This window comes from Megalobrama amblycephala, linkage group LG22 (assembly GCF_018812025.1).
Source record: "Megalobrama amblycephala isolate DHTTF-2021 linkage group LG22, ASM1881202v1, whole genome shotgun sequence".
Classification (NCBI taxonomy): Eukaryota; Metazoa; Chordata; class Actinopteri; order Cypriniformes; family Xenocyprididae; genus Megalobrama; species Megalobrama amblycephala.
Window position 1 is genome coordinate 20577396 of NC_063065.1, and position 25166 is coordinate 20602561.

At 39.1% G+C, this 25166-nt stretch overlaps 1 protein-coding gene and 1 long non-coding RNA gene across 4 annotated transcripts; one reads left to right on the plus strand and one right to left on the minus strand.

The window, feature by feature from the left end:
- Positions 1 to 1176: 1176 nt before the first annotated feature.
- rdh10a (retinol dehydrogenase 10a) lies at positions 1177 to 14758 on the minus strand. The gene is made up of 6 exons (XM_048174628.1): positions 14038 to 14758; positions 13050 to 13285; positions 5215 to 5313; positions 3109 to 3254; positions 2641 to 2772; positions 1177 to 2544 (listed from the first exon to the last, which is right to left on the minus strand). The coding sequence occupies exons 1-6, from the start codon at positions 14324 to 14326 to the stop codon at positions 2421 to 2423; spliced, it is 1026 nt and encodes a 341-aa protein (XP_048030585.1). The 5' UTR covers positions 14327 to 14758; the 3' UTR covers positions 1177 to 2420.
- A 2535-nt stretch (positions 14759 to 17293) lies between these two features.
- LOC125258434 lies at positions 17294 to 21615 on the plus strand. 3 transcript variants are annotated; one of them, XR_007182620.1, is made up of 7 exons: positions 17294 to 17685; positions 17860 to 17899; positions 18176 to 18324; positions 18732 to 18866; positions 18950 to 19045; positions 19155 to 19210; positions 21386 to 21615. It is a non-coding gene; the product is annotated as an uncharacterized LOC125258434 (long non-coding RNA). The 3 variants fall into 3 exon arrangements; XR_007182619.1 differs by having other exon boundaries at positions 17295 to 17685; positions 21360 to 21615; XR_007182618.1 differs by having other exon boundaries at positions 17296 to 17685; positions 18735 to 18866; positions 21360 to 21615.
- Positions 21616 to 25166: the final 3551 nt, after the last annotated feature.

Consider the following 25166-nt stretch of genomic DNA (forward strand, 5'->3'; position numbering starts at 1 on the left):
GGGAAAATACATTTTTATCTGTTTTTGGTTTTAATTGTGGGTTCCATAACCCATGTTTGTGCTTTCAGAAGGCCTTTTTTTCTCTCTGTGTATATGCAGGGTGTTTTGTTAAATCGTTGATTTCCAGAAACAGTACACAAAAAAAAAAAAAAAAGGCGACGTCTGGTTAACCTAACCCATTAGCTTTAAGAAAATGTCTGATATGGAAGCATGCTAATGACATTCACACAAGGAACTGGAATCTGCATCATTTTAATTATTTAGTAGTAAATAATTTAGTAGGTAAAAGTAGGTCAAAAATAATTTTTATGTTTTTGAAAGAAGTCTCTTATGCTCACCAAGGCTGCATTTATTTGATCAAAAATACAGTAAAACTGAAATATAATTACATTTTGATGTATTTTAAAATGTTTTATTACTGAATTTTCAGCATAATTACTCCAGTCTTCAGTGTCACGATCCTTCAGTAATCATTCTGATATGCTGTATCAATTATTAAATTAGCCTCGCACAAATGTCAGTCTAGCCCAAAAATGCATTCTGTTTGAATAGACCCTAAAAATACAAGAATTCAGAATGGCACTCAGCATTTACTATGGATCGTTTTGCGAAAGCACACATTTTGGTTCACCACACCCACTCAGCATGCAATAGGTCTGTCATATTTTTAAATAACTCCTTTTATATGTAATTCACTGTTTTGTGACAGTGAGTCATCGCTTATGAAACACTCAAGCAGTAGTAGAAGTGTAAATATGAGGCATGGTCATTCACAAGCTTAGCAACTGAGAAAAGGCCTCCTCTCTTCCTGTGATGCATTTCCCCTCGAGGTAAACGCACTTCACAATCCCTTTCACAACTTAGAAAAACAGGCATTTTGGCTTGAATGGAACTTCTGAGTCAAACAATTGTATCACAAATCCCACCCATATGCTCTATGATGGACAGTATTGCTGTGTAGTTCCCTTCTGTGAGCTTTCAGTTGCAGTATGTCACGTCTCTTGTGCTTCTATAAGTTATAACAGGGATGCACTCAGGAATTTACTTACTAGAAAAGTTGGCAAATACTAAAATCTACACTCTCTGTGCCAAGTTCCTCAGGAATTTCTGGCATTTACTGTTGCTGAGAGTCGGGCTTATGAAAAGACACTGACTAATACACAAAAAACCAACAAATAATCTAAATCATTTTATTAATTTAAGTTAGGTAGAGACACTAAACATTGGAACCATGTTGTGTGCTCCTATATAGAGCACTCTTTAGGAAAGTTACAAAAAGAGTATTTATGTCATACTGTTAACAAATGGCAAAAATGAAGAGGTAGAGATTTTAGGCTCATCACATGCCTATTGGAATGTAGTTTAAACTCATGTGTTTTGTCATTTTTTGCCTAAACATATAACATATCTGTGGAAACTCAATGGTTCAGGTTTGCATAAACAAAAAGGAAAAACATTAAATGAACAAATGTGTGTGTACATCAAAAATGCATCATATTCAGATGATGACGACAACATCCTCATGTTATTGACTGAAACTGTCAATCAATTCAATTTCAAATTCATTTTTAAAAATTGCATAATGAATCAATTATTTAAAAAAAAAAAAAAAAAGTTATGTAACCAAAAACAGTATTAAGTTGATGCGCAAGTTCAAAATGGGGAACGTACTAAATATAATATTCACTGACAGAAGAAAATCAGGCCATCCCTTTTGATTGACATTTACATATACAAAATACCATAAGCCTCTGTCTTAAAGAGTAAAAAATACACTTCCTTCCCACCAGCAGCTGGAAACAGACCAGCGTTTTACCCACTTCTCATGATGTCAACAAAGAGATATGAGGGGGGAAATACAATGCAAATTATTTCATCTGTAACATCACATGGTTCCCTTTCGAACACATGATCTCCTGCCGCTGCCTTTAAATGGATCGAATTGGGGAGTGGCGTGGAGCCACGTTGAACGGTGTAGATAATGTTGGCAGTGTAGAGGAAAGTAAATACAGTGCATGTCTACACACAGACAAAACAAAAAAAGTGACAAGAATTTACTGTTCGTACAGTAACATACTGTATAGTTTCACAAAGACGCTAGATAATGCTGGTGACTACATTACGTAAATAGTTAATTACTGAATAGCTCATGTATGATTTCAAAACTATTGACACAGTATATAGATGGATGGTTTCATTAAACAAACCTTTAAAAAGACAACACATAAATCAACAAATAAATCCTTAGTGTAGTACACAGCTTTCTTTGTTCCAGAGGAACAATATGGTAAACCTTTGCATCTGCCAAATGCAAGTGCACCAGTCTAAACGCAGTCTTTTCACTTCCTTCTGCCCTCTCAGTGGTCTCATCCTCATGCGGGGTTAGAAATGTACCCATTGCGGGTTAGAAACGGCACCCTCTAGATCCCATTCTTCGCCTCATTGTTGTTCATCGCCTCTTTCCTCTGAGCCAGGAACGGGTACATGCACTTATCTGCACCCAGGAACCGGTACATACACACGATTGCTTCGAAGGGCAAAATGCTAGAAAACACAAGACGAACGAGAATACGTTACTACCGATTGTTCTGACAATCTGGAGGCATTTCAAAGTCCAGTTTTGGGATCAGCCATACCCACCTTTTCATAAAGTTGACCATGTATACAATGCGAGGCGTGCAGATCATGGGCTGGTCTGTCAGGATGGCCCTCATGGACTGTTTCACACAGAACTCTGGTCTCAATGGAGGGAGAAACGGCTCAATCTCTTTCCTGACCCGCCCAGGCGAAAGAAAGGAAGGGAGAGAAGGAGAAAACATGATGATTAAGAGTCGTCTTTGTTTAATAAAGTCAGCCCAAAGTGCTCCGCCAGTCAGAGCAAGTCATTATTGAGTGGAAACAGATCCAGCATGCACCTTCTATTCAAGTGGAAGCCCCTATTGTGCGCATGAAAACCCAAGCTGACAGTGACATGAGAGGCCACAAGCAAAGCTACCCTGACTGTTGTTAAGCAATGTCTACTCGAACTAGATACGCATTGTGTCGTTCGCTCCTTTTAGTGGCCATCTGAAACCCAATCGTGACATTTGGACGGCTCCTTTCTTTTACCTTATTCTGCATCCTCTGAACATGCCCGTGTCCACCAGGTAAGGACACACCAGCGTCATCTTGATACCGTCCTTCTCCGAAGCCTTGATTTCGTGGCTCAGGGACTCGTGGAAGCCGATGGCACCGAACTTGCTGGCGCAGTAATCCTGAAACCAAGAGGAAACAGAGTTTGGTGAACATTATCAAGCTTCCCGAGGCGGTTTTCCTGTAATAGCACGGGAGCGCTGGGATCTACGGTTTCATTAGCATTCTTCTGTTGTGTATGGAGTATAGGTAGAGCCGCACGGGAGGGTTTTGATGTGGTTCGCGGTGGACGGGATCTTCAGAACTGAGTGGGCAAACACAGATGCGTGTAGATAAACACTCTGGAATAAAGGGGCTCGCAGCGGCTTGAGTCACTCCAATAATGCAAACCATAAAAAGTCACATTCAAGGAAACATAATAGGTCAGACAGTGTGACTGGGCTTCTGGGACCCTTTGAAGTGAGAGTAAAGATGAGGGCTTGTAAAATAGAAGTGCACGTACAGCTAACAAAACAAAAAAGGTAACGTTTCCCCAAAAGGCTGCTGGGAAAATGACACCAGTTTGGACAGCAGTGAAAGAAGAGGATTGTACGTGTACTAGACTCCAAGAGATCCCTCACACACACAGGCTGGTTTAACGGATTAAAAGGGACTTTTTAGGCTACTCCAGCACCAATGTGAGATTTAATTTAGAAAAAAAAAAAAAATGTTTTCAGCAACTATGTGTACACCATGTAAAGAGCAATTCACACTGAACCAAAAGATGACGACGACCAACAGCAGCAGACGCTTTTTCGGGTTTTGTCGGATCAGCGTGTTACCACTGTCGCAGTCTGTTGTCGTTGGTCAGTGCTTGTTTTCGCCGACTGAACATGTTCAATTGACGTTTGTTGGGTATTGGAATGTCTAAGAAGTGACGCAGTGTGAATTAAATATATACACACAAAACAGTTAGTTCATGTCCTTGATTCTGACTGGTCAATAGCTGTGTTTTATTCATGATAAAACACTGCTATGATCGCTTCACCCAACGGTTCTGTTTATCACTACACAACACCCTTAGCAACATAAACTGTTTGTTCTCAGTTGATATTGTTCATTGAAGCTTACTGTATTATGTAGAACTAGAAGAGTATCGTGAGAAAGAGACTGATTAAGTGAGTTTATTACCTGCATTCAGATTTAGCATTTTCCTTCAGGTCAGTCCTATGTTCATAATAAAAAATCTGTTTAAATGTCCGATGTATTATCTTGTCCTTTTAATAGTTAAGGGGTTTTCCCGTGACTGACAGTGCATTTGTCAGTTGCGTCTTTTTCCGTGTTCACAACAATTCAGTCTTTTCAGTATAAAAGTCTTCGCTACTGACTGACACACTCATAAAGACAGTCTTTGCCGCCATCTAATGGCATGAAAATGTAACTTCTGTTGCTGTTCACGGTCAGGGACTATTTTTTCCCGGCGGAAGGAAGGCATTTAATGCAAGTTTACTTCATGAAAGTTGCATTTATACATATTTTTGGCTTTAACATTTGTATTGTGTGGTAACTGTTTTATAAAAGCAATAAGGTACTCGAGGCTAGCGCTGTATCGTGAATAAGTCACGGCTGAAGGGGTTGCAGGCACTCCACCCCGCATCGTGCCTAAGGAAGCCCTTCAGCCATGATTATTCCCCATACAGCACAGCCTCTCATACCTTATTGCTTACTTAACTGACATCTGTTTAAGGGCTGATATATCCATCGACTATTATTTCAAAAACTTGTCATTAAAAACTCACATTTTAAAAAGTACAGACATCTCTGTACCTTTTGGAGTTATTGGTGTAGGTGCACAATATTATCAGCATGTGTGAAACACAAAGGGATCATGAAAATTTTGTTTCTGCAGCAGGTAGGCCCAGAGAAACCTCTGAGCATCTCTCAGTGTTAGCGTGCCTCTTAATTGGCGTGGAGCGCTAGGCGTGCTGTGCACCGCGCCGAATTTCCATGCCATGGCGAGCCAATGCGTTGAAACTCTCCAAACACGCTCTCTTTTTATTTCAGTCTGCCAATAGATTTATGTGATGGATGCAATGTACTAACCTCCACACCAGCTGTGCTGAAAAGGCCCAGTGAACTGGCAACTGTCACAATGTGGCCATGGTTCATCTCTAGCATCTTGGGAAGAAATGCCTTGGTGGTCTGGAAGAGGAAGAGAGAGAGAAGGGGGGGAACAAAGACAGTTATTTTGCTGTTGCTGTTCGTCTCTGCCAAAGCCCTTTGATCCGTTTTTTTCCTCCTCCCCGACTAATAATTCACTGAGACTAAACACTCATCTCCCTCATCCTGCTGGGGGAGTTTAGAAACACAATTCCATTACAGTCTTAAAGGCCATTTACAGGGAGCTTGCTTTCCACATGCACTTAAGAGATTAATTTATGTACAGCTCAATTTGTTTTGGTAGTACTCGTTTTTGAGAAAGTTTTCATTTCGGACATGGAGGTTTAACTTGGAAGGGAAGCAAACTACTACTTTAATGGATGAAGTATCGCACCAGACTTTGGGGTGGTTTCGTATTGGTCTGAAATGGCTTATTTAAAAGGTGAAAAGACCACTTGCAAGTTCACAACAAGTGGTTTGTCTGTGGTTTCCTTTTCTCCCACAACGAGTTGGTCCCAAGAGTGGCATCTCAGTATCAAGAGCACAAAGCCCGAGCGGCATACTCACTCACCACTGTCACCACAATACGCCTCAAGACCACAACACCACCGCTGTAGGTCAACAAAGATGGGAAACAAACACCACCTTTTTAGCCTGGATTACGCATTAGCATTGGAACGATTAAAGGAATAATTCATCCGATTAAAACAATTTCCAAATGAACAAATAAACCAAAGTTTATGTGTTAATCACTGTGACAATCACACAGTCGAGGAGTTGAACTGTAAACCAGAACAGAACGAATCTTTTCAGTTTTGGAAACCATGCTGAAAAGATCAATCTCAGAAAACAACAATTAATCCATAAAAAGTCATATTAGTTTGCAATGACGAGTGCAAGTAAATGACGGTTTTCATTTTTTTAAGCTTGGTTTAAAATGAATACAATGTGGCTTTTAGTTAGTACAAACTAACTGAACACTTTCTGTACTAGATTTGTCAACCTTTTTCAGCTGCTCTGACATCTTGCCTGGCTGTTATTGACAGTTTCTTTCATTCTTTTCAATGAATCAGTGTCGTCTTCCATTTTCACCTGATCCCGGCTGGACAAAAGACAGAGTGAATTTTAAAAGAAAAAAAGAACACCACACACACAATCATGCCTCATCTTCCATTCTCTTCAGACCCAGAGGAAGTGAGGGGGTGGACACAATAATGATGAAAAACATGACCGGCGTCATCCATTTACTGCTCTCTTAGAGAAGATTTGCCGTACAAGCCCCACAGAACCGCCTGCGGCTTTATAGTCAATCCTCAATGGAACACGAAGCATGCTATGAAAAAGAAAAACGTGTGAGAGCCAAGAACAACAGAGCCCCTTCCAGAGGCCTTCAATGATATCACCATTTATAAACATGCCCAATAGAAAAGGACCTTGGCCACGCTTGAGAATGGTACCATCTTGCACGGTTCTGTATGCATTTCGCACCTCTGCCAGCCGTCTCAACACGTCATCTTGACATGTTGTTGAAATATGGAACTGGAATCTCTCAAATTTACTTCCACTGACTTCACTCTCATGAGGCAATCCACTCGTGCAACTGAGCGCTGCGGTCCACATGCTACGCATTTAATCCCTGACGTTAAGAGTAAACTGTGTACTTTTCCAGCGCATTAAGTGTAAAATTGCTCTTAATATTCATCTCATTGTGTTGGGGGGTTCCTTCAAGGGAGCAGACTTGGACCGGTTTGAATCTGTACTTGTGCCTTGCATGCCAAACTGATGGTAAGTATGCGTGCAAATGAAGCATTAGGATAGATTGGGCCTGTAGTGCACAAATGCCAACATCTTCCAAACATTGCAATCTACAGTATTAAAATTTGATTTGGAGAGTTTGGACTATGTGCTGCTGCCAATAAGACAGATTAGACTAGCATGATATAAGACAGAAAGTCAAGATGCAGGCAATTGAAAGTCTCTCTTGCATCCAGTGGGGAAATTCTTTTATAAATTACTCTTGCTGCAGAACTTGAAGCCATTCAACTTGCGCTATCAATGAAAATGTGGAGAAAAGCATTATTAAGTCGTTGGACAAGAACACCATAAAAAAATTATTCAACCTACATTTACTTTGTATTAGCAAACACTTCAGCAAAACTTACTGTGCATAGACCACCTTGGATCCCAACAATTAGGCAGTTCAAGGGTTGAATCTACCAAACCAGCATGTAACACTGAGTTTGATTGATCAAGGAGTTGAGGTTGTAATCTCAACTCCTTGATCAATCAAACTCAGTGTTACATGTCGATGGGCTGGTAATGTTTAGGTTTGATTTTGGTCAATTAACTAGGCTGCTAAATCAACTCAGTGTTACCAAACTCAACATGACCAGTCTTAACTCAACTGGACTGGCAAAGTAACTGGCAATTTTGACTGGCTAAGAAACTAGTCTGGTAACGTAGGGTTTGTTTTGGTCAATCAAATGGGTTCGTATTGTAATCAATCCAATTATTTGATCAAGTAGTTGGGCTTGACAAATCAAATTGATCATTACCAGCTCAGCCCCTTGACCATTAGTCTATCACCCCATAACCTCTGAACTTGCAAAAATGTGCAGAAATGGCTCAGAGTCTTTGTAAAAACCCAATCCGCTATGGAATGAGGGGGCCGGCACTGATGTGGGCATGGCCTTGCTGACCTCTCAGACACAAAATGTGTGAAACCGAACAGAAGTTCATGTCTTAATTCATAGCTTCCGTAATTGCTTCTCAGCGCCTGAGTTTACGCTAAATTAACTTCCAACAGCAGAGAGCTTCCTTGGCCCTTGCAGTGGTTCTATGCCTGTTGTGCTCTCTAATTGATACAAGCTCAAGTGCATCGCTCCTCACAAAGCTCTTCACAGCTGCCGTGTCAGCCTGGATTAGTGCTAATGTTTGACCAATAGGAATATGCACAAATATTGTCGCAGAGAATAGCCCAGATGGCCGTTAATTAGAAGAATGTGGACAGACCAGAGAAATGTAGCAAAGCATTGGCCAGATTGATGTACAGCCTTCAGACTCTGAAGCCAAAAGAAAATGAAGTGGGGGCTAACTGATACACTGCTACTGTATGGCCACTGTCTCATTAAAATGGGGGGCCGGATTTATGGAATCACTTTGAAAACCACAATCTGGTTAAACATTATTCAAATAGGCCAAATAAAGCCATTGGTGAATCTTGTTGGCTGGGAGCTCTTCAAACATAAGCAGCCCCAAAATCAAATAACGGGTACAGGTGCATTGATCTTAAGCAAGACCATCTAAAACTACTCAAGTAAGACCCTTCTGCCTGGCTGCTTCCTTTCTCCTGGTCTAGCAGGAATGCAGGCTGGAGAACTTGGCTCCTGTCATTTGGCATCTTGTCAAGCTGATCCCTAGACAAGAAAGCAATTGTCACATAAGTGGGTCAGGCAGCAGCTCCCCATTACCAGCAAGCTTGTGTACAAGACTCTCTATCCCTTGATGCTTTTCTCTAGGGACAGCCCTGAGTCTTTTGCTTCAACCACGCTCACTTAGCAACTAGGAGGCTTTCACGGACACCACTGGGCCCAGGTGTGGAATGCACTGCTCACATATCGCTTATTATGGGGTCAATGTCAGAGAGAAAAAGAGAAACTTACTCCGCTCAGCTCTCCAAATCTGACTAGACGCTAAATCTGGTCATTTGCATCACTTAAACTTTTACTTCGCCAAGTACCAGTCAGTCCGCCACAGTGCCACTCCTATCGGCTATTCTCAAGTTGGTCTGAAAGGGTTCAGCAGAGAACTCACTGGTCCTGGGACTAAAACGCAGCTGTAAGTACAGAAAGAGTGAAGGGCCTCAGCTGAGCACAGACAGCCTGGAAGAGCACCGCTCTGAGATAATGGCCTCACTTCCTGTTGGCTCCTCCAGTTTTGTTACATTCCCACCATGTTATCCAACAAAATAAAGATGATGTCCATCTGGAGTTTGCCCTTCTTGCCTTAAAGAGTTTCGAAACACAGCAGACCGCTGAAATGAAGGCGCTGAACCGACTGCCAGGTCATGTTTGAGACTCTTTAAGAGGATGACATGGACTTCTTATGAAGACAGGCTAAAGAAACTTCACTATGACCAGAGGAAAGAAAATTTATATAAAATTAAAAAGATTTGGAAGGCAGTGGCTTCAGTGCTCTTAAAAAAAAAAAAAAAAAAAAAAAAAAAAAAAAAGCTCATGCAGTTAATGGATAAAACAAATATCTGAAATGCATTAAACCAAAACACACACATGCAACAGCTTTTGCGATTTATTCTTTGTCCAGTATGGACAAGCCAGATAAGCACATAGTGGACAAAATGGCTTGACCAGAGTTTTCTTGTCTATGCTAACGCATTTCCAATTAAAATACATTGGGTGGGACATATCAAGGAGGTGTTACTAAAGAGAAAGATTATATTTTAAAGGGTTAGTTCACCCAAAAATGAAAATTATGTTACCCTCATGTCGTTCCATACCTGTAAGACCTTCATTCATCTTCGGAGCACAAATATATCAAAAAAGATATTTTTGATAAAATACGATGGGTCAGTGAGGCCTGCATTGAAAGCAAGTTAATTTACACTTTTTAAATGCCCAGAAAGGTACTAAAGTTATATTTAAAACAGTTCATGTGACTACAATGTTTCAACCTTAAATGTTAAAAAGTGACGAGAATACTTTTTGTGTGGCAAAAAAACCCAAAAAAAAACATCATCTAGTGATGGCCAATTTCAAAACTCTGCTTCATGAAGCTTTGAAGCTTTACGAATCTTTTGTTTTCTAATCAGTGGTTCGGAGCGTGAAAGTCACGTGATTTCAGTAAACGAGGCTTCGTTACGTCATAAGCGTTTCAAAATTTCAATGGTTCACGTGACTTTGGCAGTTTGGTACACACTCCGAACCACTGATTCGAAACAAAAGATTCATAAAGCATTGAAGCTTCATGAAGCAGTGTTTTGAAATCGCCCATCACTAGATAGTGTTGAATAAAGTCGTTATTTTGTTTTTTTGGCGCACAAAAAGTATTCTCGTCGCTTCATTAAGGTTGAACCACTGTAGTCACATGACCGGTTTTAAATATAACTTCAGTAGCATTCTGGGCATTTGAAAGTGTAAATTAACTTGCTTTCAATGCAGGCATCACTGAGCCATCAGATTTGATCAAAAATATATTCATTTGTGAGTAATTTATGACATAATTTTCATTTTTGGGTGAACTAACCCTTTAATTTATTCAATTATTAAAAGTTATTTTCCATTGACTAAATTTTGTTTAGCAGTGACAGAAAAATCTGAAGGCCATCTGTCATTTTGCATTACACTGAAGGTGATCTATTGCAACTACTTGTAACTAATTTCCACCCATGTCTAGTTAGTGGCACAAAATAACCAAGCTAAAACGACAGTTTAATTTTTAAATTAATAAAATGAATAAATAACTGACAATCAGGGCCATCATCATAGTCCCAGGCCCTATAATAGCTTACTCATTAAAATGTAAAAACTGTTTCTACCAGACCCATAATTTAAGTGACAGCGCTAAGCATCAAAATATTTAAAACATCCTTTCTGTACAAAACATGCCAACACAAAATTAATTGTAAATGGGAAGACAAAAGAGAAAGGAAAAAGGAAGTATTGCAGTGTTACAAACCACATGCAAGCAGCAACCAATTAAGAGAACATGTTTGTGTAAGAGAGAAAGAGGAAAAGCAGTGTTGGTGCATTTCTATTCAGCTGGCTTGTGGCTTTAATGACCACATCCTCCGCTTGGTATTCCTTGCCTGTCCTTAATGATTAAGCTCCGCTTTCATCTTAAACCCCCACAAGAAACCATGCATTGCATAAAGCTTAAGCAAACACAACCAAAACCTTAATGAGAATCCCAACTCTACCACTAACAAGTGCATCTGCTACAGCACCACTGCGGCTTACACTGAACAACTTCCAAGTTAAAAAAAAAGAAAAATATAGATGGCAAAGAACATGCTGTTACACTTAAGCTCAGTTTGTGTCCAGGCATTTTCATGCTTCATTAAAAGGACTTGTGGGATTTAGTATGTGCTCATTCAAATATTTGCCAATATATTAAAAAAGAATCCCTTATAAAAAAGGAAGTGTGATATCATAATGTGATATCTTAACACCTCAAAGTCATCAAAAAACATTTAGTGAAAGGCCCATAAATATTTATTAATATATTTACTTTCCAGGGGGTCTGGGATGATGTCAACCCTCACTTCTCCAAAAAAACATTAAAGGGATATTTAACCCAAAATTGAAAATTCTGTCATCATTTACTCACCCTCAAGTTGTTCCAAACCTGTATACATTTCTTTCTTTTGCTGAACACAAAAGATGATATTTTGAATAATATCCATAATGGGGACCTCATTGACTTCCATAGTATTTTTTTTTTCCATACTATGGAAGTCAATGGGCCCCCATCAACGGTTTGGTTACCCATATTCTTCAAAATGTGTGTTCAGCAGAAGTTTAGAACAACTTGAGGGTGAGTAAATGATGACAGAACATTTATTTTTGGATGAACCACCCCTTTAACCATCCTGTCGTGCTAATCATTAAAATATTACGATCCCAAACAGTCACATGCAAACAAAAACAAACAATACCCTCCACAATTCTCCTCAACGTGACTTAAAACAAACAGCCCTGCTACAGCTCGCCCCACAAGGTGGTCTCAATAAGACAATGCAAACTACAGACAGGCCTTTTACGCATTTACTGGCAAGAGGTTAATTAGCGAGGCCAAGTGAGAATGGGCTCTTCCAAATGGTACTTCCCCAGGCAGGATGTGCTCTTCAATGGGCTTTAAATTAACAAACCAAGGCAGAGCAGACTGTTCCTGGTGATCTTACCAAAACCCCCTGCTGGAGTTGTCTTGCTCAGAGCTTGTTTATATCCACAGATCAGGGAGCTTTGGAGAGGACGATGTTGAAACGACAGGGGGCATGTTAATAAAACCCCTCTGAGTGGAAGTATGTTTTTAAGATCAGTTCTGATGTTATAACTCACAGGGACCGAAATTGACGAAGTCAGGGAGGGTAATCTGATCCTAGATCAGCTCCTGTACTGATATTCTTACTGAATCCATGCCAGATCATCATAATCTCACAGCCTGTGGATGTCTACTTTAGCAGTACATCCAGACTGAGCCGTAAATATTAATATTGGCTGCCACAAACAAAGGAATGAATGGAAACAAATGTATGACAGACTAAAAGAGAAAGGGCCAGACAGGACAGGGGTGACTACATGAGGAATATGCAAAACTGGTGGTGGGGGGGGGGGGGGGGGGGACAGACATTTGTTTGCACTCAACACCAGACGGATTTAACGACTGAGCTTCTAAGTGGTTGATTCTAACTGATTTTGAAAGAATAAACATTGCTTTTTTAGCACACAAGTCAAACTTCACTCTGGCTTGATATGAACATGCATGGAGCAAAAGATGTTTGCTTTCCAACTTGGCTCGAGCACAAATACCAGAGCAAAGAAATGAGTATGTGCTGAACAGATGGGTGCATGAACAGTGGCATCATGTGATATAACACAATCACTAAAAGAGGACATTCCATTGTGTTTTCCCCACTTAAAAAGAGCTATATGTTTCCTTTATGATGCACATTGACTTTCAATGTCTGGTTGCAAGTATTAGATCAGCTCTTAGACATTGCAGTATACAGTTGAGTAGTGACAAAGTTAAAGGAGACTCACCCAGAAGTGTGCATGGCAGTTCACCACCATGGTCCTCTCGATCAGCTCATCGGGGCACTCCAGCAGATGGTGGCCGGACACAACACCAGCGTTGTTGATCAACAAGTTCACTTCGCCGACTTCTCTGCGGACTTTCTCTGCTGTGGAATACACGCTCTCCCTCTTGCCCACGTCAACCACGTACGTATACACCTGCGGCTGAAACGGAGGGACCTCTTCCACACCACCAACAGCTCCTGAGGAAAAACGCATTGGATCATCATCATCTGAGATGTAGAAAATGACAAAACTTTCTTGTGTACCTCAAGCTAATTGAAGACATTTGGGGGGAAATCTCCGTCAAGTAGGCGATGATATTTTGAATGATTTTTTAACCAAGATAATTGCAACAATAAGTAAGAAAATAGCCTAATTTTTATAGATAGACCGATATCTGGTTGTTTATTTTGATGTCTACCGATAGGTGGCACCAAACGGTTAGTCTGAATATCGCAGAAAAACACCATTGCACCAATGTGCTCATAGGAGGTAAACAAACTTATTTGATTATATTGTTTACATAATTACACAAATTTTAGAGCCATTCATTCTCAAGTTTGAAACATGTAGCAATTTAAGATTAACAATAATAAATTTTAAACAAAAATAAATGACAACCCAACTTAATAGCAATAATAACAAAAATAAATTATATAACACATTTTTATAGTTTAATATATAATAAATATGAAAACTAATTCCATATTGGAATACATCATACATGTATTATTGCCAATAAGAGGGAAAAACTGCTCTGCATATCGGTTATTTGAACAAAACAAATGCTTTATACCTCAAATATTAAAGGACTACACACAAAACAAGCTTAAATACCTATAAAAGGCATAAACATAACTAGTCTGTCTGCCATAAATATATATATAATAAACAGTTAATTTAATTTAAACATGTTAGTTCAGTAGTTTAAATGTTAAATCATCCCATTTACCCTCTTTTGGCATCGGGCTGTCTTGCTCTCTGTAGATCTGTCGCACCATCTCCGCAGTCTCCTCATTGCTGTGGCTGTTGATGTCCCACAGCACCAGTGTAGCCCGGCGCCGGGCGAACTCCTTGGCGAAGAGCCGCCCAAGTTCGCCGCCCGCCCCGGTGATCAAGCACACCTGTCCCGCTACGCTCTTCTCCTTCGGCCGTATGAGCCACTTGAGTCCGGCCATCACGATGGCCCAGAGAACTTTCAGAATGACCACGAAAAACTCCACGGCAATGTTCATCATCATGTCTAATGCCGTTCTGCGACTTTGTTTTAAATAAAGATGAACGTATCACAATGTTACACCTAAAAGACTAAACCTGAGTTTTGCTGTTGTGCTGCTACCATTAGACTTTAATTTATCATTTAACTATCCGCCTATTTAAAAGGTTATGGGGTGAACATCCAAATAACCCCAACTGTCAGACAACTACTAATATACATATATAAACTCGTATCAACAAGATAACGCATTAAACTTTCAGAATATGAGCATCACAAATAAAAGCACTATTCTAACGCTACAAGCCTTGATAAATACAGCCGAGTCTCCCGCCAGCGAATGCCCGTATGAAAACTATCGTATCCCGGCACGGATGCGCGCGATAGCTGCCAGTGCTCTGCTGCTCTATGAGAGAAATCGAGACAGACTGATCTCTTCGGAACCGCTGCTGCTGCTCGCGCTCTATTTAAACCAGCCCCTCTCCACAGGACCCCACAGAGTGATTGGCCCAGATGCCTGATTGAAATTTACATCTACTTAGGTCAGCTGTGGACGTTTGGGAAAACAGAAAGGATGTGTAATAACAGTGTCTGACTGTGGCTGTATCTCCAATGCTTTTAGGCGGATGTTTCAAGGAGTATTTTTTAATGGATAGTGTGTGATTTGTGTGTTTTAGCTACTTAGGGCAAAGTAAAAGTAAAATGTGTGCAAAAATACAGCAACAGCAGTATATTTGTGACAATGTAATGCGTTGTTATGAGGCCACCACTGAAAAGATAGTTCCTAAAAGAGTAGGCCTATTTGTAACAAATTTAGGTTCCTTTAGTTAACACTAACAATAAGCAGTTTATTTAAAGGTTTAGTTCACTTCGGAATTAAAATGTAGCTACTGATAATTTACTTACCCCCATGTCATCCAAGATGTTCATGTCTTTCTTTCTTCAGTCGAAAAGAAATTAAGGTTTTTGAGGAAAACATTCCAGGATTTTTCTCCATATATTGGACTTCAATTGTGACCAACAGGTTGAAGGTCCAAATTACAGTTTCAGTGCAGCTTCAAAGGGCTTTACATGATCCCAGAAGAGGAATAAGGGTCTTATCTAGAGAAACAATTGGTCATTTTCTTAAAAAAAATAAAAATTATAGACTTTTTAACCACAAATGCTCATCTTGCACTGCTCTGCGATGGAAAGGTCACGTGTGAGGTAGGCCTCCATCTCTTTTTCTCCAAATTCGAAATTTTCCGACATCAAGGGCGTTTGACTTTAGTCTTTGCACATTCGCCTTTAGACACTGGATAGGTACTTCCGCCTACGTCACGCGTGACCTTTCCAACGTGATTACATCATGCGTGGCGCATCGCAGAGCAGTGCAAGATGAGCATTTGTGGTTAAAAAGCATATAAATTTAATTTTTTCTTAGAAAATGACCGATTGTTTCACTAGATAAGACCCTTGTTCCTTGTCTGGGATCATGTAGAGCCCTTTGAAGCTGCATTGAAACCTGTTGGTCCCTAATGAAGTCCACTATATGGAGAAAAATCCTGGAATGTTTTCCTCAAATTTCTTTTTGACTGAAGAAAGAAAGACAAACTTGGATGACATGCGAGTAAATTATCAGGATATGTTCATTCTGAAGTGAACTAATCCTTTAAACAGTCAGTCACTTGGATGGCTGAGTTCTTTAAGAATGGATCTGGCTTTTCTTAGACATCTATCTCAAGAGATGCTATAGCTCATGTCTTCACTGCCCTCTGCAGTTCTTTGCATTCAGAAACAGCTGTTTAGCAGCCAGTAAGAACACTTTCAATGGCACATCTGCTGAAATCAGTACAGTCTTAATTTGATGTACTCTCTAGAGTCCACGGCGCATAGCGGTGATACCAGCCTAGAGAAACATCCAGAAACTGCAAAAACTCTCAACATCATTGATGTGAATGGATGAGTGATCACTGTTGTCCCTCGTTCACTGTCTTCTTGGTCTTGTTAATGTTCTGGGAGAAGTTATTGTCCTGGCACCTATACTGCTAATGCTTCAACCTCATTCTATATTTTTCAAAACTACCAGAAAGAGAAGAAATGCAAGTGTTGCTGGGGGAGAACACTCATCCGTCTGACAGTCTGAGGGGAACGAACAGTATCCTATTATTAGTAGCCTGCGTGAAGGCTTCTCTGCGACTTTTTATATAATCATTGCATCTGTGACATAAATTAATTATAAAACCAAACAGCCCACCAGCTGACATAAACAGGTTTTAATCCATGAACACAATATTCCATATAGAAACCAGTAAATGAATGAAGCATTTGCACTTCAGTGTCTCAAAATTAGTCATATATTAGCCTACTATTATTGCATGTTATTGGAAGCCTCTGTACTTTGTGTAAATGGATGTGTTATCCATAATTTATATTTCCAGATTCAGTTATGAACAGCTATCTTTAAAGGATTACAAAAGTAAACAGATTACTTTTAGGTTAATTTATCTTTTCTAGTTTTAATTTCAGTCATCTTTAAATGTATCTTATATATTAGTGTGGTATTAAACTCTTTTCAGCCACATGTTATATGATTAACTAATGAATGAACCGAAGCAGATCTGTGTTCCTATATTTGAAAGGAAATGATGCATTTACACACACAAAAAAAAATGCCTTTACAAAGCCGCCACCTGTTGGACTGGTACTGTAATTACACATGTATTTTTGGGAGGGGTTTCGGTAGTTTAGAAGTGCTGGTTAAATTTGAATTTTAAACAGTAAAATAAAATAATACAGTAAAAAATATGAATGCTGTTGTCAGCGTTTTTACATTCATACATAAATGTTTCCTCATGAAAATCATAGCAGCCTACACATGTAAACTAATTCAAACCAACAAACAGCGTATGGTTTATTTATATACACATTTATGTTTATTTTTGTATGAGTAGCCAGCCTAAAATCAAATAAAATGTTGAGTTTATCCTGTCATTAAACTCTTGTGTCACGTGGTTTTGGTAGTAGTAACTACGGCAACGTCGACGCAATGGACTATCAGCTTCCTTTTTTATTTATTTTTTTAGTGTCATTGACCGCTATAGGCCTGTATTATTGAAATAATGGCGGTAATTATTAGTGTAAACCTACTAAAACGGACTAAAATGACGTTATAGTTTGTCTGACATCCAAAAGTGGAGATGAAGCCTTATACCAGCGTCGTTAGACCCAAACTGATGTCACTGCCAACTGAATCTCGTCTGATGATGAAGGACATTACAGACGCGCGACCCAGTTCTTCTTCCAAATACATCTCCAGTCCTCCAGTTTCTGGATGTTACACGGCTGCTGAAACCAGGATGAATGTTTTCTCACCGAGGCAGAAATATCCATGCAGTCCGAGATGTGAGTCATTTTTATAGGCTACTGAATGCTGTACATGGCATAAGAGTAATGTAGTTAATGTCTCTCCAACAAGATACAATAACATTCCCTTGATGCATTCAAGAACCTGCAGGTAATAAACTGTATCCGGTGTTTTATTAACTTGTACATTTAATTTTTAACATGAAATTGTAGATTCCAGGGATTTAGAGCCTCACAGTTCTATTACTGATGGGTGAGTACACTAACAAAACCAAAATACAACTATTTTTATATGCTGATACGTTGTTGTTGTTGTTTTTGTGTGTGGTCTTTGAAGATTGTATATTAATATGGCAATCGTTCTGTACGTTTTGTCAGGTTTTTACCTCAACTTCCATAGAAACCTGTGCAAATATTGAGATAATACGTGGTTTTTGGTCACTAAAGTTGCCAGGTGGATTTCTGAACACTTAGTAATGGCAGAATGAATTCAACTATATACTTTCTTCGTTTCTTTACAACTTCTCAGGCCTCTGCTTCCATTGTTAGCCAAAGGCCGGTCAGCAATCACCAAATGTACCACACAAAACAATGTGTCCGACAGTGATATTTCTGGCCGTCATTTTTTATTTGATAATCGATGGAGAAATGGAACGTACATCACTAATGATATAAGAGGTATTTATCCTTCTTTCCATTAATTAGACATGAATTATGCCTGAGACATTTACTGTATTATCATTATTAGTATACAAATGAGAAAAATGTCAGAGAAAGTCTCTTAGTACGATGTTTAGTCAGATTATGATACTGTCACATCATTATTTGATGAGATGGAACAAATGTGTAATTGGTAGTTTCAGTGGGGTAACCAGTAGATGGCGCTCACAACATTCACATGAGTATTTTTGCAGCACATTTAATTTAGTCTATCAGCATAAAACAATCTCTTTTGATCTAAGTAAATTTGGTCAGGGAATGCTTTTGCAGTTATTTTAGATAAAAGTGGTTAGATGACCACTCAAGAAGCTTTAAAGGTTTGTAAATGTAACCTCTAAATGTTTTTTTATTATTATTTTCCCAAGCAGACGTGTTCTGATTAACCACAACCCCACAAGTCCTCTTTCTCAGGAATTCCATGTTTATCATTCTCACAATTTAACCAGATTTGCTAACCGCAAAGAACTTTCCCCGCGCGACCCAAGACCAAATATTTGCGGGTGAGTTCTTCAAGACTGCTCAAGTACTGCAATATTATGATTTTTTGTTTTTCATTTACTAATATTCTTTGCATCAATTCCAGGTCTGAATATCTGACCTCATTTCCATCAGTTCTGTTACCAGCCACCAGCCCATCTGTCAGTGGACGACTCTGTTTATCACAAAACTATAAAAACAGGTAACAATAATTCATTCTTTGCATTTGGCTATGCATATGTTTACTGTTTATTGTATAATTATTTTACTCTCTCTTTTTGTATTGTTTGCTTTTTTTTTTTTTTTTTCAGGCCAAGGGTAACAAACAGAGCTCGAAATCTCGTCCCTGTTGGTGCTAACAACAAAAGTGAGCATTTCATTTTTAACAAGTTAGCAGTGATTAACTGATTTATTGTCATTTAACATGTGATAACTATTGAATAAAACATAACGGAATAAAAACATGAATAAAACATAAAATTGCAACTTTTTATCTCACAATTCTGACTTTATAACTTGCAATTCAGAGTTTATATCTTCCAATTCTGAGAAAAAAAAATCTGAATTACAACATTTAAACACAATTGTGAGTTATAAAGTCCTAATTGCGACATATAAACTCCCAAATATAAAGTTCACCTAGAAACTTTGCATTCACTTGCAAAGAGCTAAAAAGTACAGAGCCTTGCACATGATATACAGATAAAAAAGCAAATTGTGCACACGATTTACTAATCTGTTCCCTTGATTTACTAAATCTTGCTCACAATTTCCTATTTAGTTCCCTCGATTTGCTCAATCGTGTGCACGCTTTCCTATTTCGTTGCTAAACCGTGCACATGATTTCCTATTTCGCTCCCTCCATTTGCTAAATTGTGCGTGCGATTTCCTGTTTCGTTCCCTCCATTTGCTAAATCATGCACACGATTTCCTATTTCATTGCTAAACCGTGAGCGCAATTTCCTATTTCGTTCCCTCAATTTGCTAAACCGTGAGCACGATTTCCTATTTCATTCCCTCCATTCGCTAAACTGTGCGCAGAGTTTCCTATTTCGTTCCCTCCACTTCCTAAATCGTGCACACAATTTCCTATTTCGTTCCCTCCATTCGCTAAATCGTGAGCACAATTTCCTATTTCATTCCCTCCATTCGATAAATCGTGCACACGATTTCCTATTTCGTTCCTTCCATTTGCTAAATTGTGCGCATGATTTCCTATTTCATTCCCTCCTTTTGCTAAATTGTGCGCATGATTTCCTATTTTGTTCCCTCCATTTGCTAAATCGTGTCCAGTTTTGTTCCCTCCACTTCCTAAATCGTGCACACAATTTCCTATTTCATTCCCTCCATTCACTAAATCGTGTGCACAATTTCCTATTTCGTTCCCTCCACTTCCTAAAATCGTGCGCACAATTTCCTATTTTGTTTCCTCCATTTGCTAAATCGTGAGCACAATTTCCCATTTCGTTCCCTCCATTCGATAAATCATGCACACGATTTCCTATTTCATTCCCTCCTTTTGCTAAATTGTGCGCATGATTTCCTATTTTGTTCCCTCCATTTGCTAAATTGTGTCCAGTTTTGTTCCCTCCACTTCCTAAAATCGTGCACACGATTTCCTATTTCGTTTCCTCCATTTGCTAAATCGTGAGCACAATTTCCTATTTCGTTCCCTCCGTTCGATAAATTCTGAGAAGAAAAAGAAAATCAGAATTGTGAGATAAAAGAAAAAAGTCTGAATTTCGAGTTATAAACTCGAAATTGCAAAAAATAAAGTCAGAATTGCTAGTTTATATTTCGCAATTCTGGCTTTTTTCTTAGAATTGTGAGATATAAACTCGCAATTGCAAGTTATAAAGTCCGAATTGCAACTCACAATTAAAAAGTCACAGTTACCTTTTTTATTTTTTTATTCCGTGGCGGAAACAAGCTTCCATAGATAACTCTTCTAAGTAGAGTATTGTTTTAAGCTTATTTATGTCAGTTGGTGCTGGTAAACTCAGCACATTATGGCCTGGTTTCACAGACATGGCTTAGACTAAGCCAAGATTAAGCCTTAGTTCAATTAGGGTATTTAAGTAGCTTTTATAAACGTACCTTATAAAAAAAAAAAAAATTTACTTGTGTGCATATTGAGACAAAACAATGGCTCTGACATATTTTAAGAAATGTCAGTGAAAGTTACTTTTAGTTAAAATAGCTCAAACATGCATTTTAGTCTGGGACTAGGCTTAAGCCTTGTCTGTGAAACCGTGCCATTTAGGTGTTTGCTCAATGTATAACAGGTGAGATCTCTCGCTTCACTCCTGTTAGAGATTCAGGACGCAAACATTGATGAATTTCACATGTGTTATTCATAAACTCACAAACATTACTTAACACTTAAGTATACACACACCTCTCATCCTCCCTGCCAGACACAAGGCCATTATTGAAATCCCCAGTCTTTTGTATGAGGTGAGGAGAGCGTTACCTGTGTAAACTTGAATAAGCAAACTGTGCTCTTGTCTAACCAGCCTGTGGGCCGGTAATTGTTTTTCAGGCCAGTCGTACCCTGATCCACACTTGGGTGCCTCGGCATCTTTTGTTCAGAGGCTCACTGAGATTTCCTGTCTGGAAGCAGAAACAGTCCGGCAGGAGAAAACGAAGAGACTCAGGAAGATCAATAGGCAGGACTCTAAATAGGAGTTCAGTAGCCAAAGAGGAAAGACATGACACCTGAAATCACAACTGTGCCAATTAAATAAAGTCAAGGGGAAAACCTGAGAGGTACAGAGTGTTGTAGTGCAGACACTTATTACAATACTTTATTATAGCTACAGTGAATATAAAAAGTCTATACACCCCTGTTAAAACAGCTGTTTTTTGTGTTGTAAAAATTAAACAAAGATAAATCATATCAGAACTTTTGCACCTTTAATGTAAAAATTACAATCTATGCAGTGCCAATGAAAACCAAAGAAGACTTAAAAGAAGCTTAAAAGAAGCTAACTGCATAAGTGTGCAAACCCTTTTAAAATTGGGTGTGTGGCTGTGTTCAGAATGAACTAATCAACAAGCTCATATGACACTGCGTCCGAAATCGCATACTGTATAGTAGTACTACATTTGGTTTGAAACTTACTTTGCGACCATTAAGTCAAATCACCTTTTATTTATATAGCGCTTAATACAATACAGATTGTTTCAAAGCATCTTTACAGTGATAACAGGAAAAAAAAATGATTCAATGATCCAAACTGAGTTCAATTCTGCTGTAAAGCAGATCTAAAAAGACAATAGTAAACAGTAATTATTCAGTTGAAATACACGGAGCCCTAAAGGGACATGGTGAAGGAAAAAAAAATGAGACGGAGGAAAAATTATTTGTCAATGTTTTTGCGTTCCCTCATGAAAACTTTTACGTTTCACCTAGAAACTTTGCATTCACTTGCAAAGAGCTAAAAAGTACAGAGCCTTGCACATGATATACAGAAGAAAAAAAAAGTAAATTGTGCACACGATTTACTAATCTGTTCCCTCGATTTACTAAATCTTGCTCACAATTTCCTATTTAGTTCCCTCGATTTGCTAAATCGTGTGCACACTTTCCTATTTCGTTGCTAAACCGTGCACATGATTTCCTATTTCGCTCCCTCCATTTGCTAAATTGTGCGTGCGATTTCCTGTTTCGTTCCCTCCATTTGCCAAATCGTGCACACGATTTCCTATTTCATTGCTAAACCGGGAGCGCGATTTCCTATTTCGTTTCCTCCACTTCCTAAATCGTGAGCACAATTTCCTGTTTCATTCCTTCCATTTGCTAAATTGTGCGCATGATTTCCTATTTCATTTCCTCCATTTGCTAAATTGTGCGCATGATTTCCTATTTTGTTCCCTCCATTTGCTAAATCGTGTCCTGTTTTGTTCCCTCCACTTCCTAAATCGTGCGCACGATTTCCTATTTTGTTTCCTCCATTTGCTAAATCGTGAGCACAATTTCCTATTTCGTTCCTTCCATTTGCTAAATTGTGCGCATGATTTCCTATTTCATTTCCTCCATTTGCTAAATTGTGCGCATGATTTCCTATTTTGTTCCCTCCATTTGCTAAATCGTGGCCTGTTTTGTTCCCTCCACTTCCTAAATCGTGCACACAATTTCCTATTTCGTTCCCTCCACTTCCTAAAATTGTGCGCACGATTTCCTATTTCATTTCCTCCATTTGCTAAATCGTGAGCACAATTTCCTATTTCGTTCCCTCCATTCGATAAATCATGCACACGATTTCCTATTTCGTTCCTTCCATTTGCTAAATCATGCACACGATTTCCTGTTTCATTGCTAAACTGTGAGCGCAATTTCCTATTCCGTTCCCTCAATTTGCTAAACCGTGAGCACGATTTCCTATTTCATTCCCTCCATTCGCTAAATTGTGTGCACAGTTTCCTATTTCGTTCCCTATTTCCTGAATTGTGCACACGAGTTCCTATTTCGTTCCCTCCATCCGCTAAATCGTGAGCACAATTTCCTATTTTGTTCCCTCCATTCGCTAAGTTGTGCGCACAGTTTCCTATTTCGTTCCCTCTATTTCCTAAATCGTGCACACGATTTCCTATTTCGTTCCCTCCATTTGTTAAATCGTGAGCACAATTTCCTATTTCATTCCCTCTATTTGCTAAATTGTGCGCATGATTTCCTTTTTTGTTCCCTCCATTTGCTAAATCGTGTCCAGTTTTTTTCCCTCCACTTCCTAAATCGTGCGCACCATTTCCTATTTCATTCCCTCCATTCACTAAATCATGCGCACAATTTCCTATTTCGTTCCCTCCACTTCCTAAAATCATGCGCACGATTTCCTATTTCGTTTCCTCCATTTGCTAAATCGTGTGCATGATTTCCTATTTCGTTCGATTTAGCAAATCAAGGGAACAAATTAGGAAATCGTGTGCACGATCTAGCCTAAAATTTATTTTCCTGCATGTCATGTGCTGGGCTCTGTACAAAAAGTTTTGCGAGCGAACGCAAAGTTTCTTGGGGGAACGCAAAACTTTCTGTGAGCAAACGCAAAGTTACTCAGGGAAACGCAATGGTTTTGCAAGCAAATGTAAAGTTTCTTGGGGGAACACAAAACATTTGCAAGAAAACATAAAAGCATTGACTTATTTTTCCTCCCATCTCATATTTTTTTCCACTTCTGTGTCCCTTTAGAGGCTCCGTAGAAATCAGTATGTTCTATATATTATGAATGTGTGTAGTATGAATGAAATCCGGATCTACTACATCTGCCATGTTGTCATTGTCATGTGACCTACGGTGTCAATTGTGTCACTTTACATTCACAAATCCTCTGGCCTCATGGGATAGTAAAGTACCCATCGAATGCGCACTTCTGAATCTTGCTGGAAGTAATATAGGTCACTGTTTTATGAATATGAATTTGGACAAGCTACTCGGCTCACACACTGTTTTTCGCATACTACATAGTAGGGAAGTATAGGCATATTAGGATGCAGCATGAAACAGTACACACATGGTCTCACCTGAAGTAACTCCAAACTCCAAATAAATCTCAGCTGTTCCTGAAAGATTTTTCTGAGAGCCATGGGCCACAAAGAGCTTACGAAGCATCAACATGATCTCATTGTTTATAGCAGCGGTGCCCAATCCTGTTCCTGGAGATACTTCCTGCCAAGTTCAGCTCCAACCCTGATCAAACTCAACTGAACCAGCTAATTAAGATCTTCAGGGGCACTTGATAATTACAGGTGTGTTCTATCAGGGTTGGAGCTGAAGTCTCCAGGTAGGTAGATCTCTAGGAACAGGATTGGGCACCCTTGCTTTAAAAGAATTGCTCAGGTGAGGGTTACAAAAACATTTCCAAGGCATTAGATATACTATGGAACAGTGAAGACAGTCATCAGCAAGTACAGAAAGTAGGGTGTCTCTCTAAAATTGATGAGAGGACAAAGATAAAACTGGTCAGAGAGGCTGTCAAGAGGCCTACAGTACAGCAACATTAAAAGAGTTGCAGCTCTTTCTGGTTGTACTGGTTGCTCTCTACATGTGACAACAGTATTCTCCATCTGTCTGGGCTATGAATTATCTTTGTTTCAATTTTTACATCACAGCTGTTTTAACAGGGGTGTGTAGACTTTTTTATATCCTCTGTAATTATAAATAAAAATGGTGGTTGTAGCAACCCATTACATTTCTGGTGTAAAACTATCAGGGATTGTTGAATTTGAAATCAAATTCACCTGAAAGTGTATTTTGTATTTGCCAAGAATAACTGCCTTAATAATGCCTTATACTACAGCACTTATATGTTGTCTATGTCATGTTG

What these genes read in the sequence shown, in the direction of transcription:
- rdh10a (XM_048174628.1), bottom strand. Translation starts at nt 14,326, where the DNA reads ATGATGATGAACATTGCCGTGGAGTTTTTCGTGGTCATTCTGAAAGTT. An exon ending in TCAGCACAGCTGGTGTGGAG is followed by an intron (nt 3,255 to 5,214) that starts GTTAGTACATTG and finishes TCTTGGTTTCAG; the next exon opens with GATTACTGCGCCAGCAAGTT. An exon ending in TTCAGAGGATGCAGAATAAG is followed by an intron (nt 2,773 to 3,108) that starts GTAAAAGAAAGG and finishes TGGGCGGGTCAG; the next exon opens with GAAAGAGATTGAGCCGTTTC.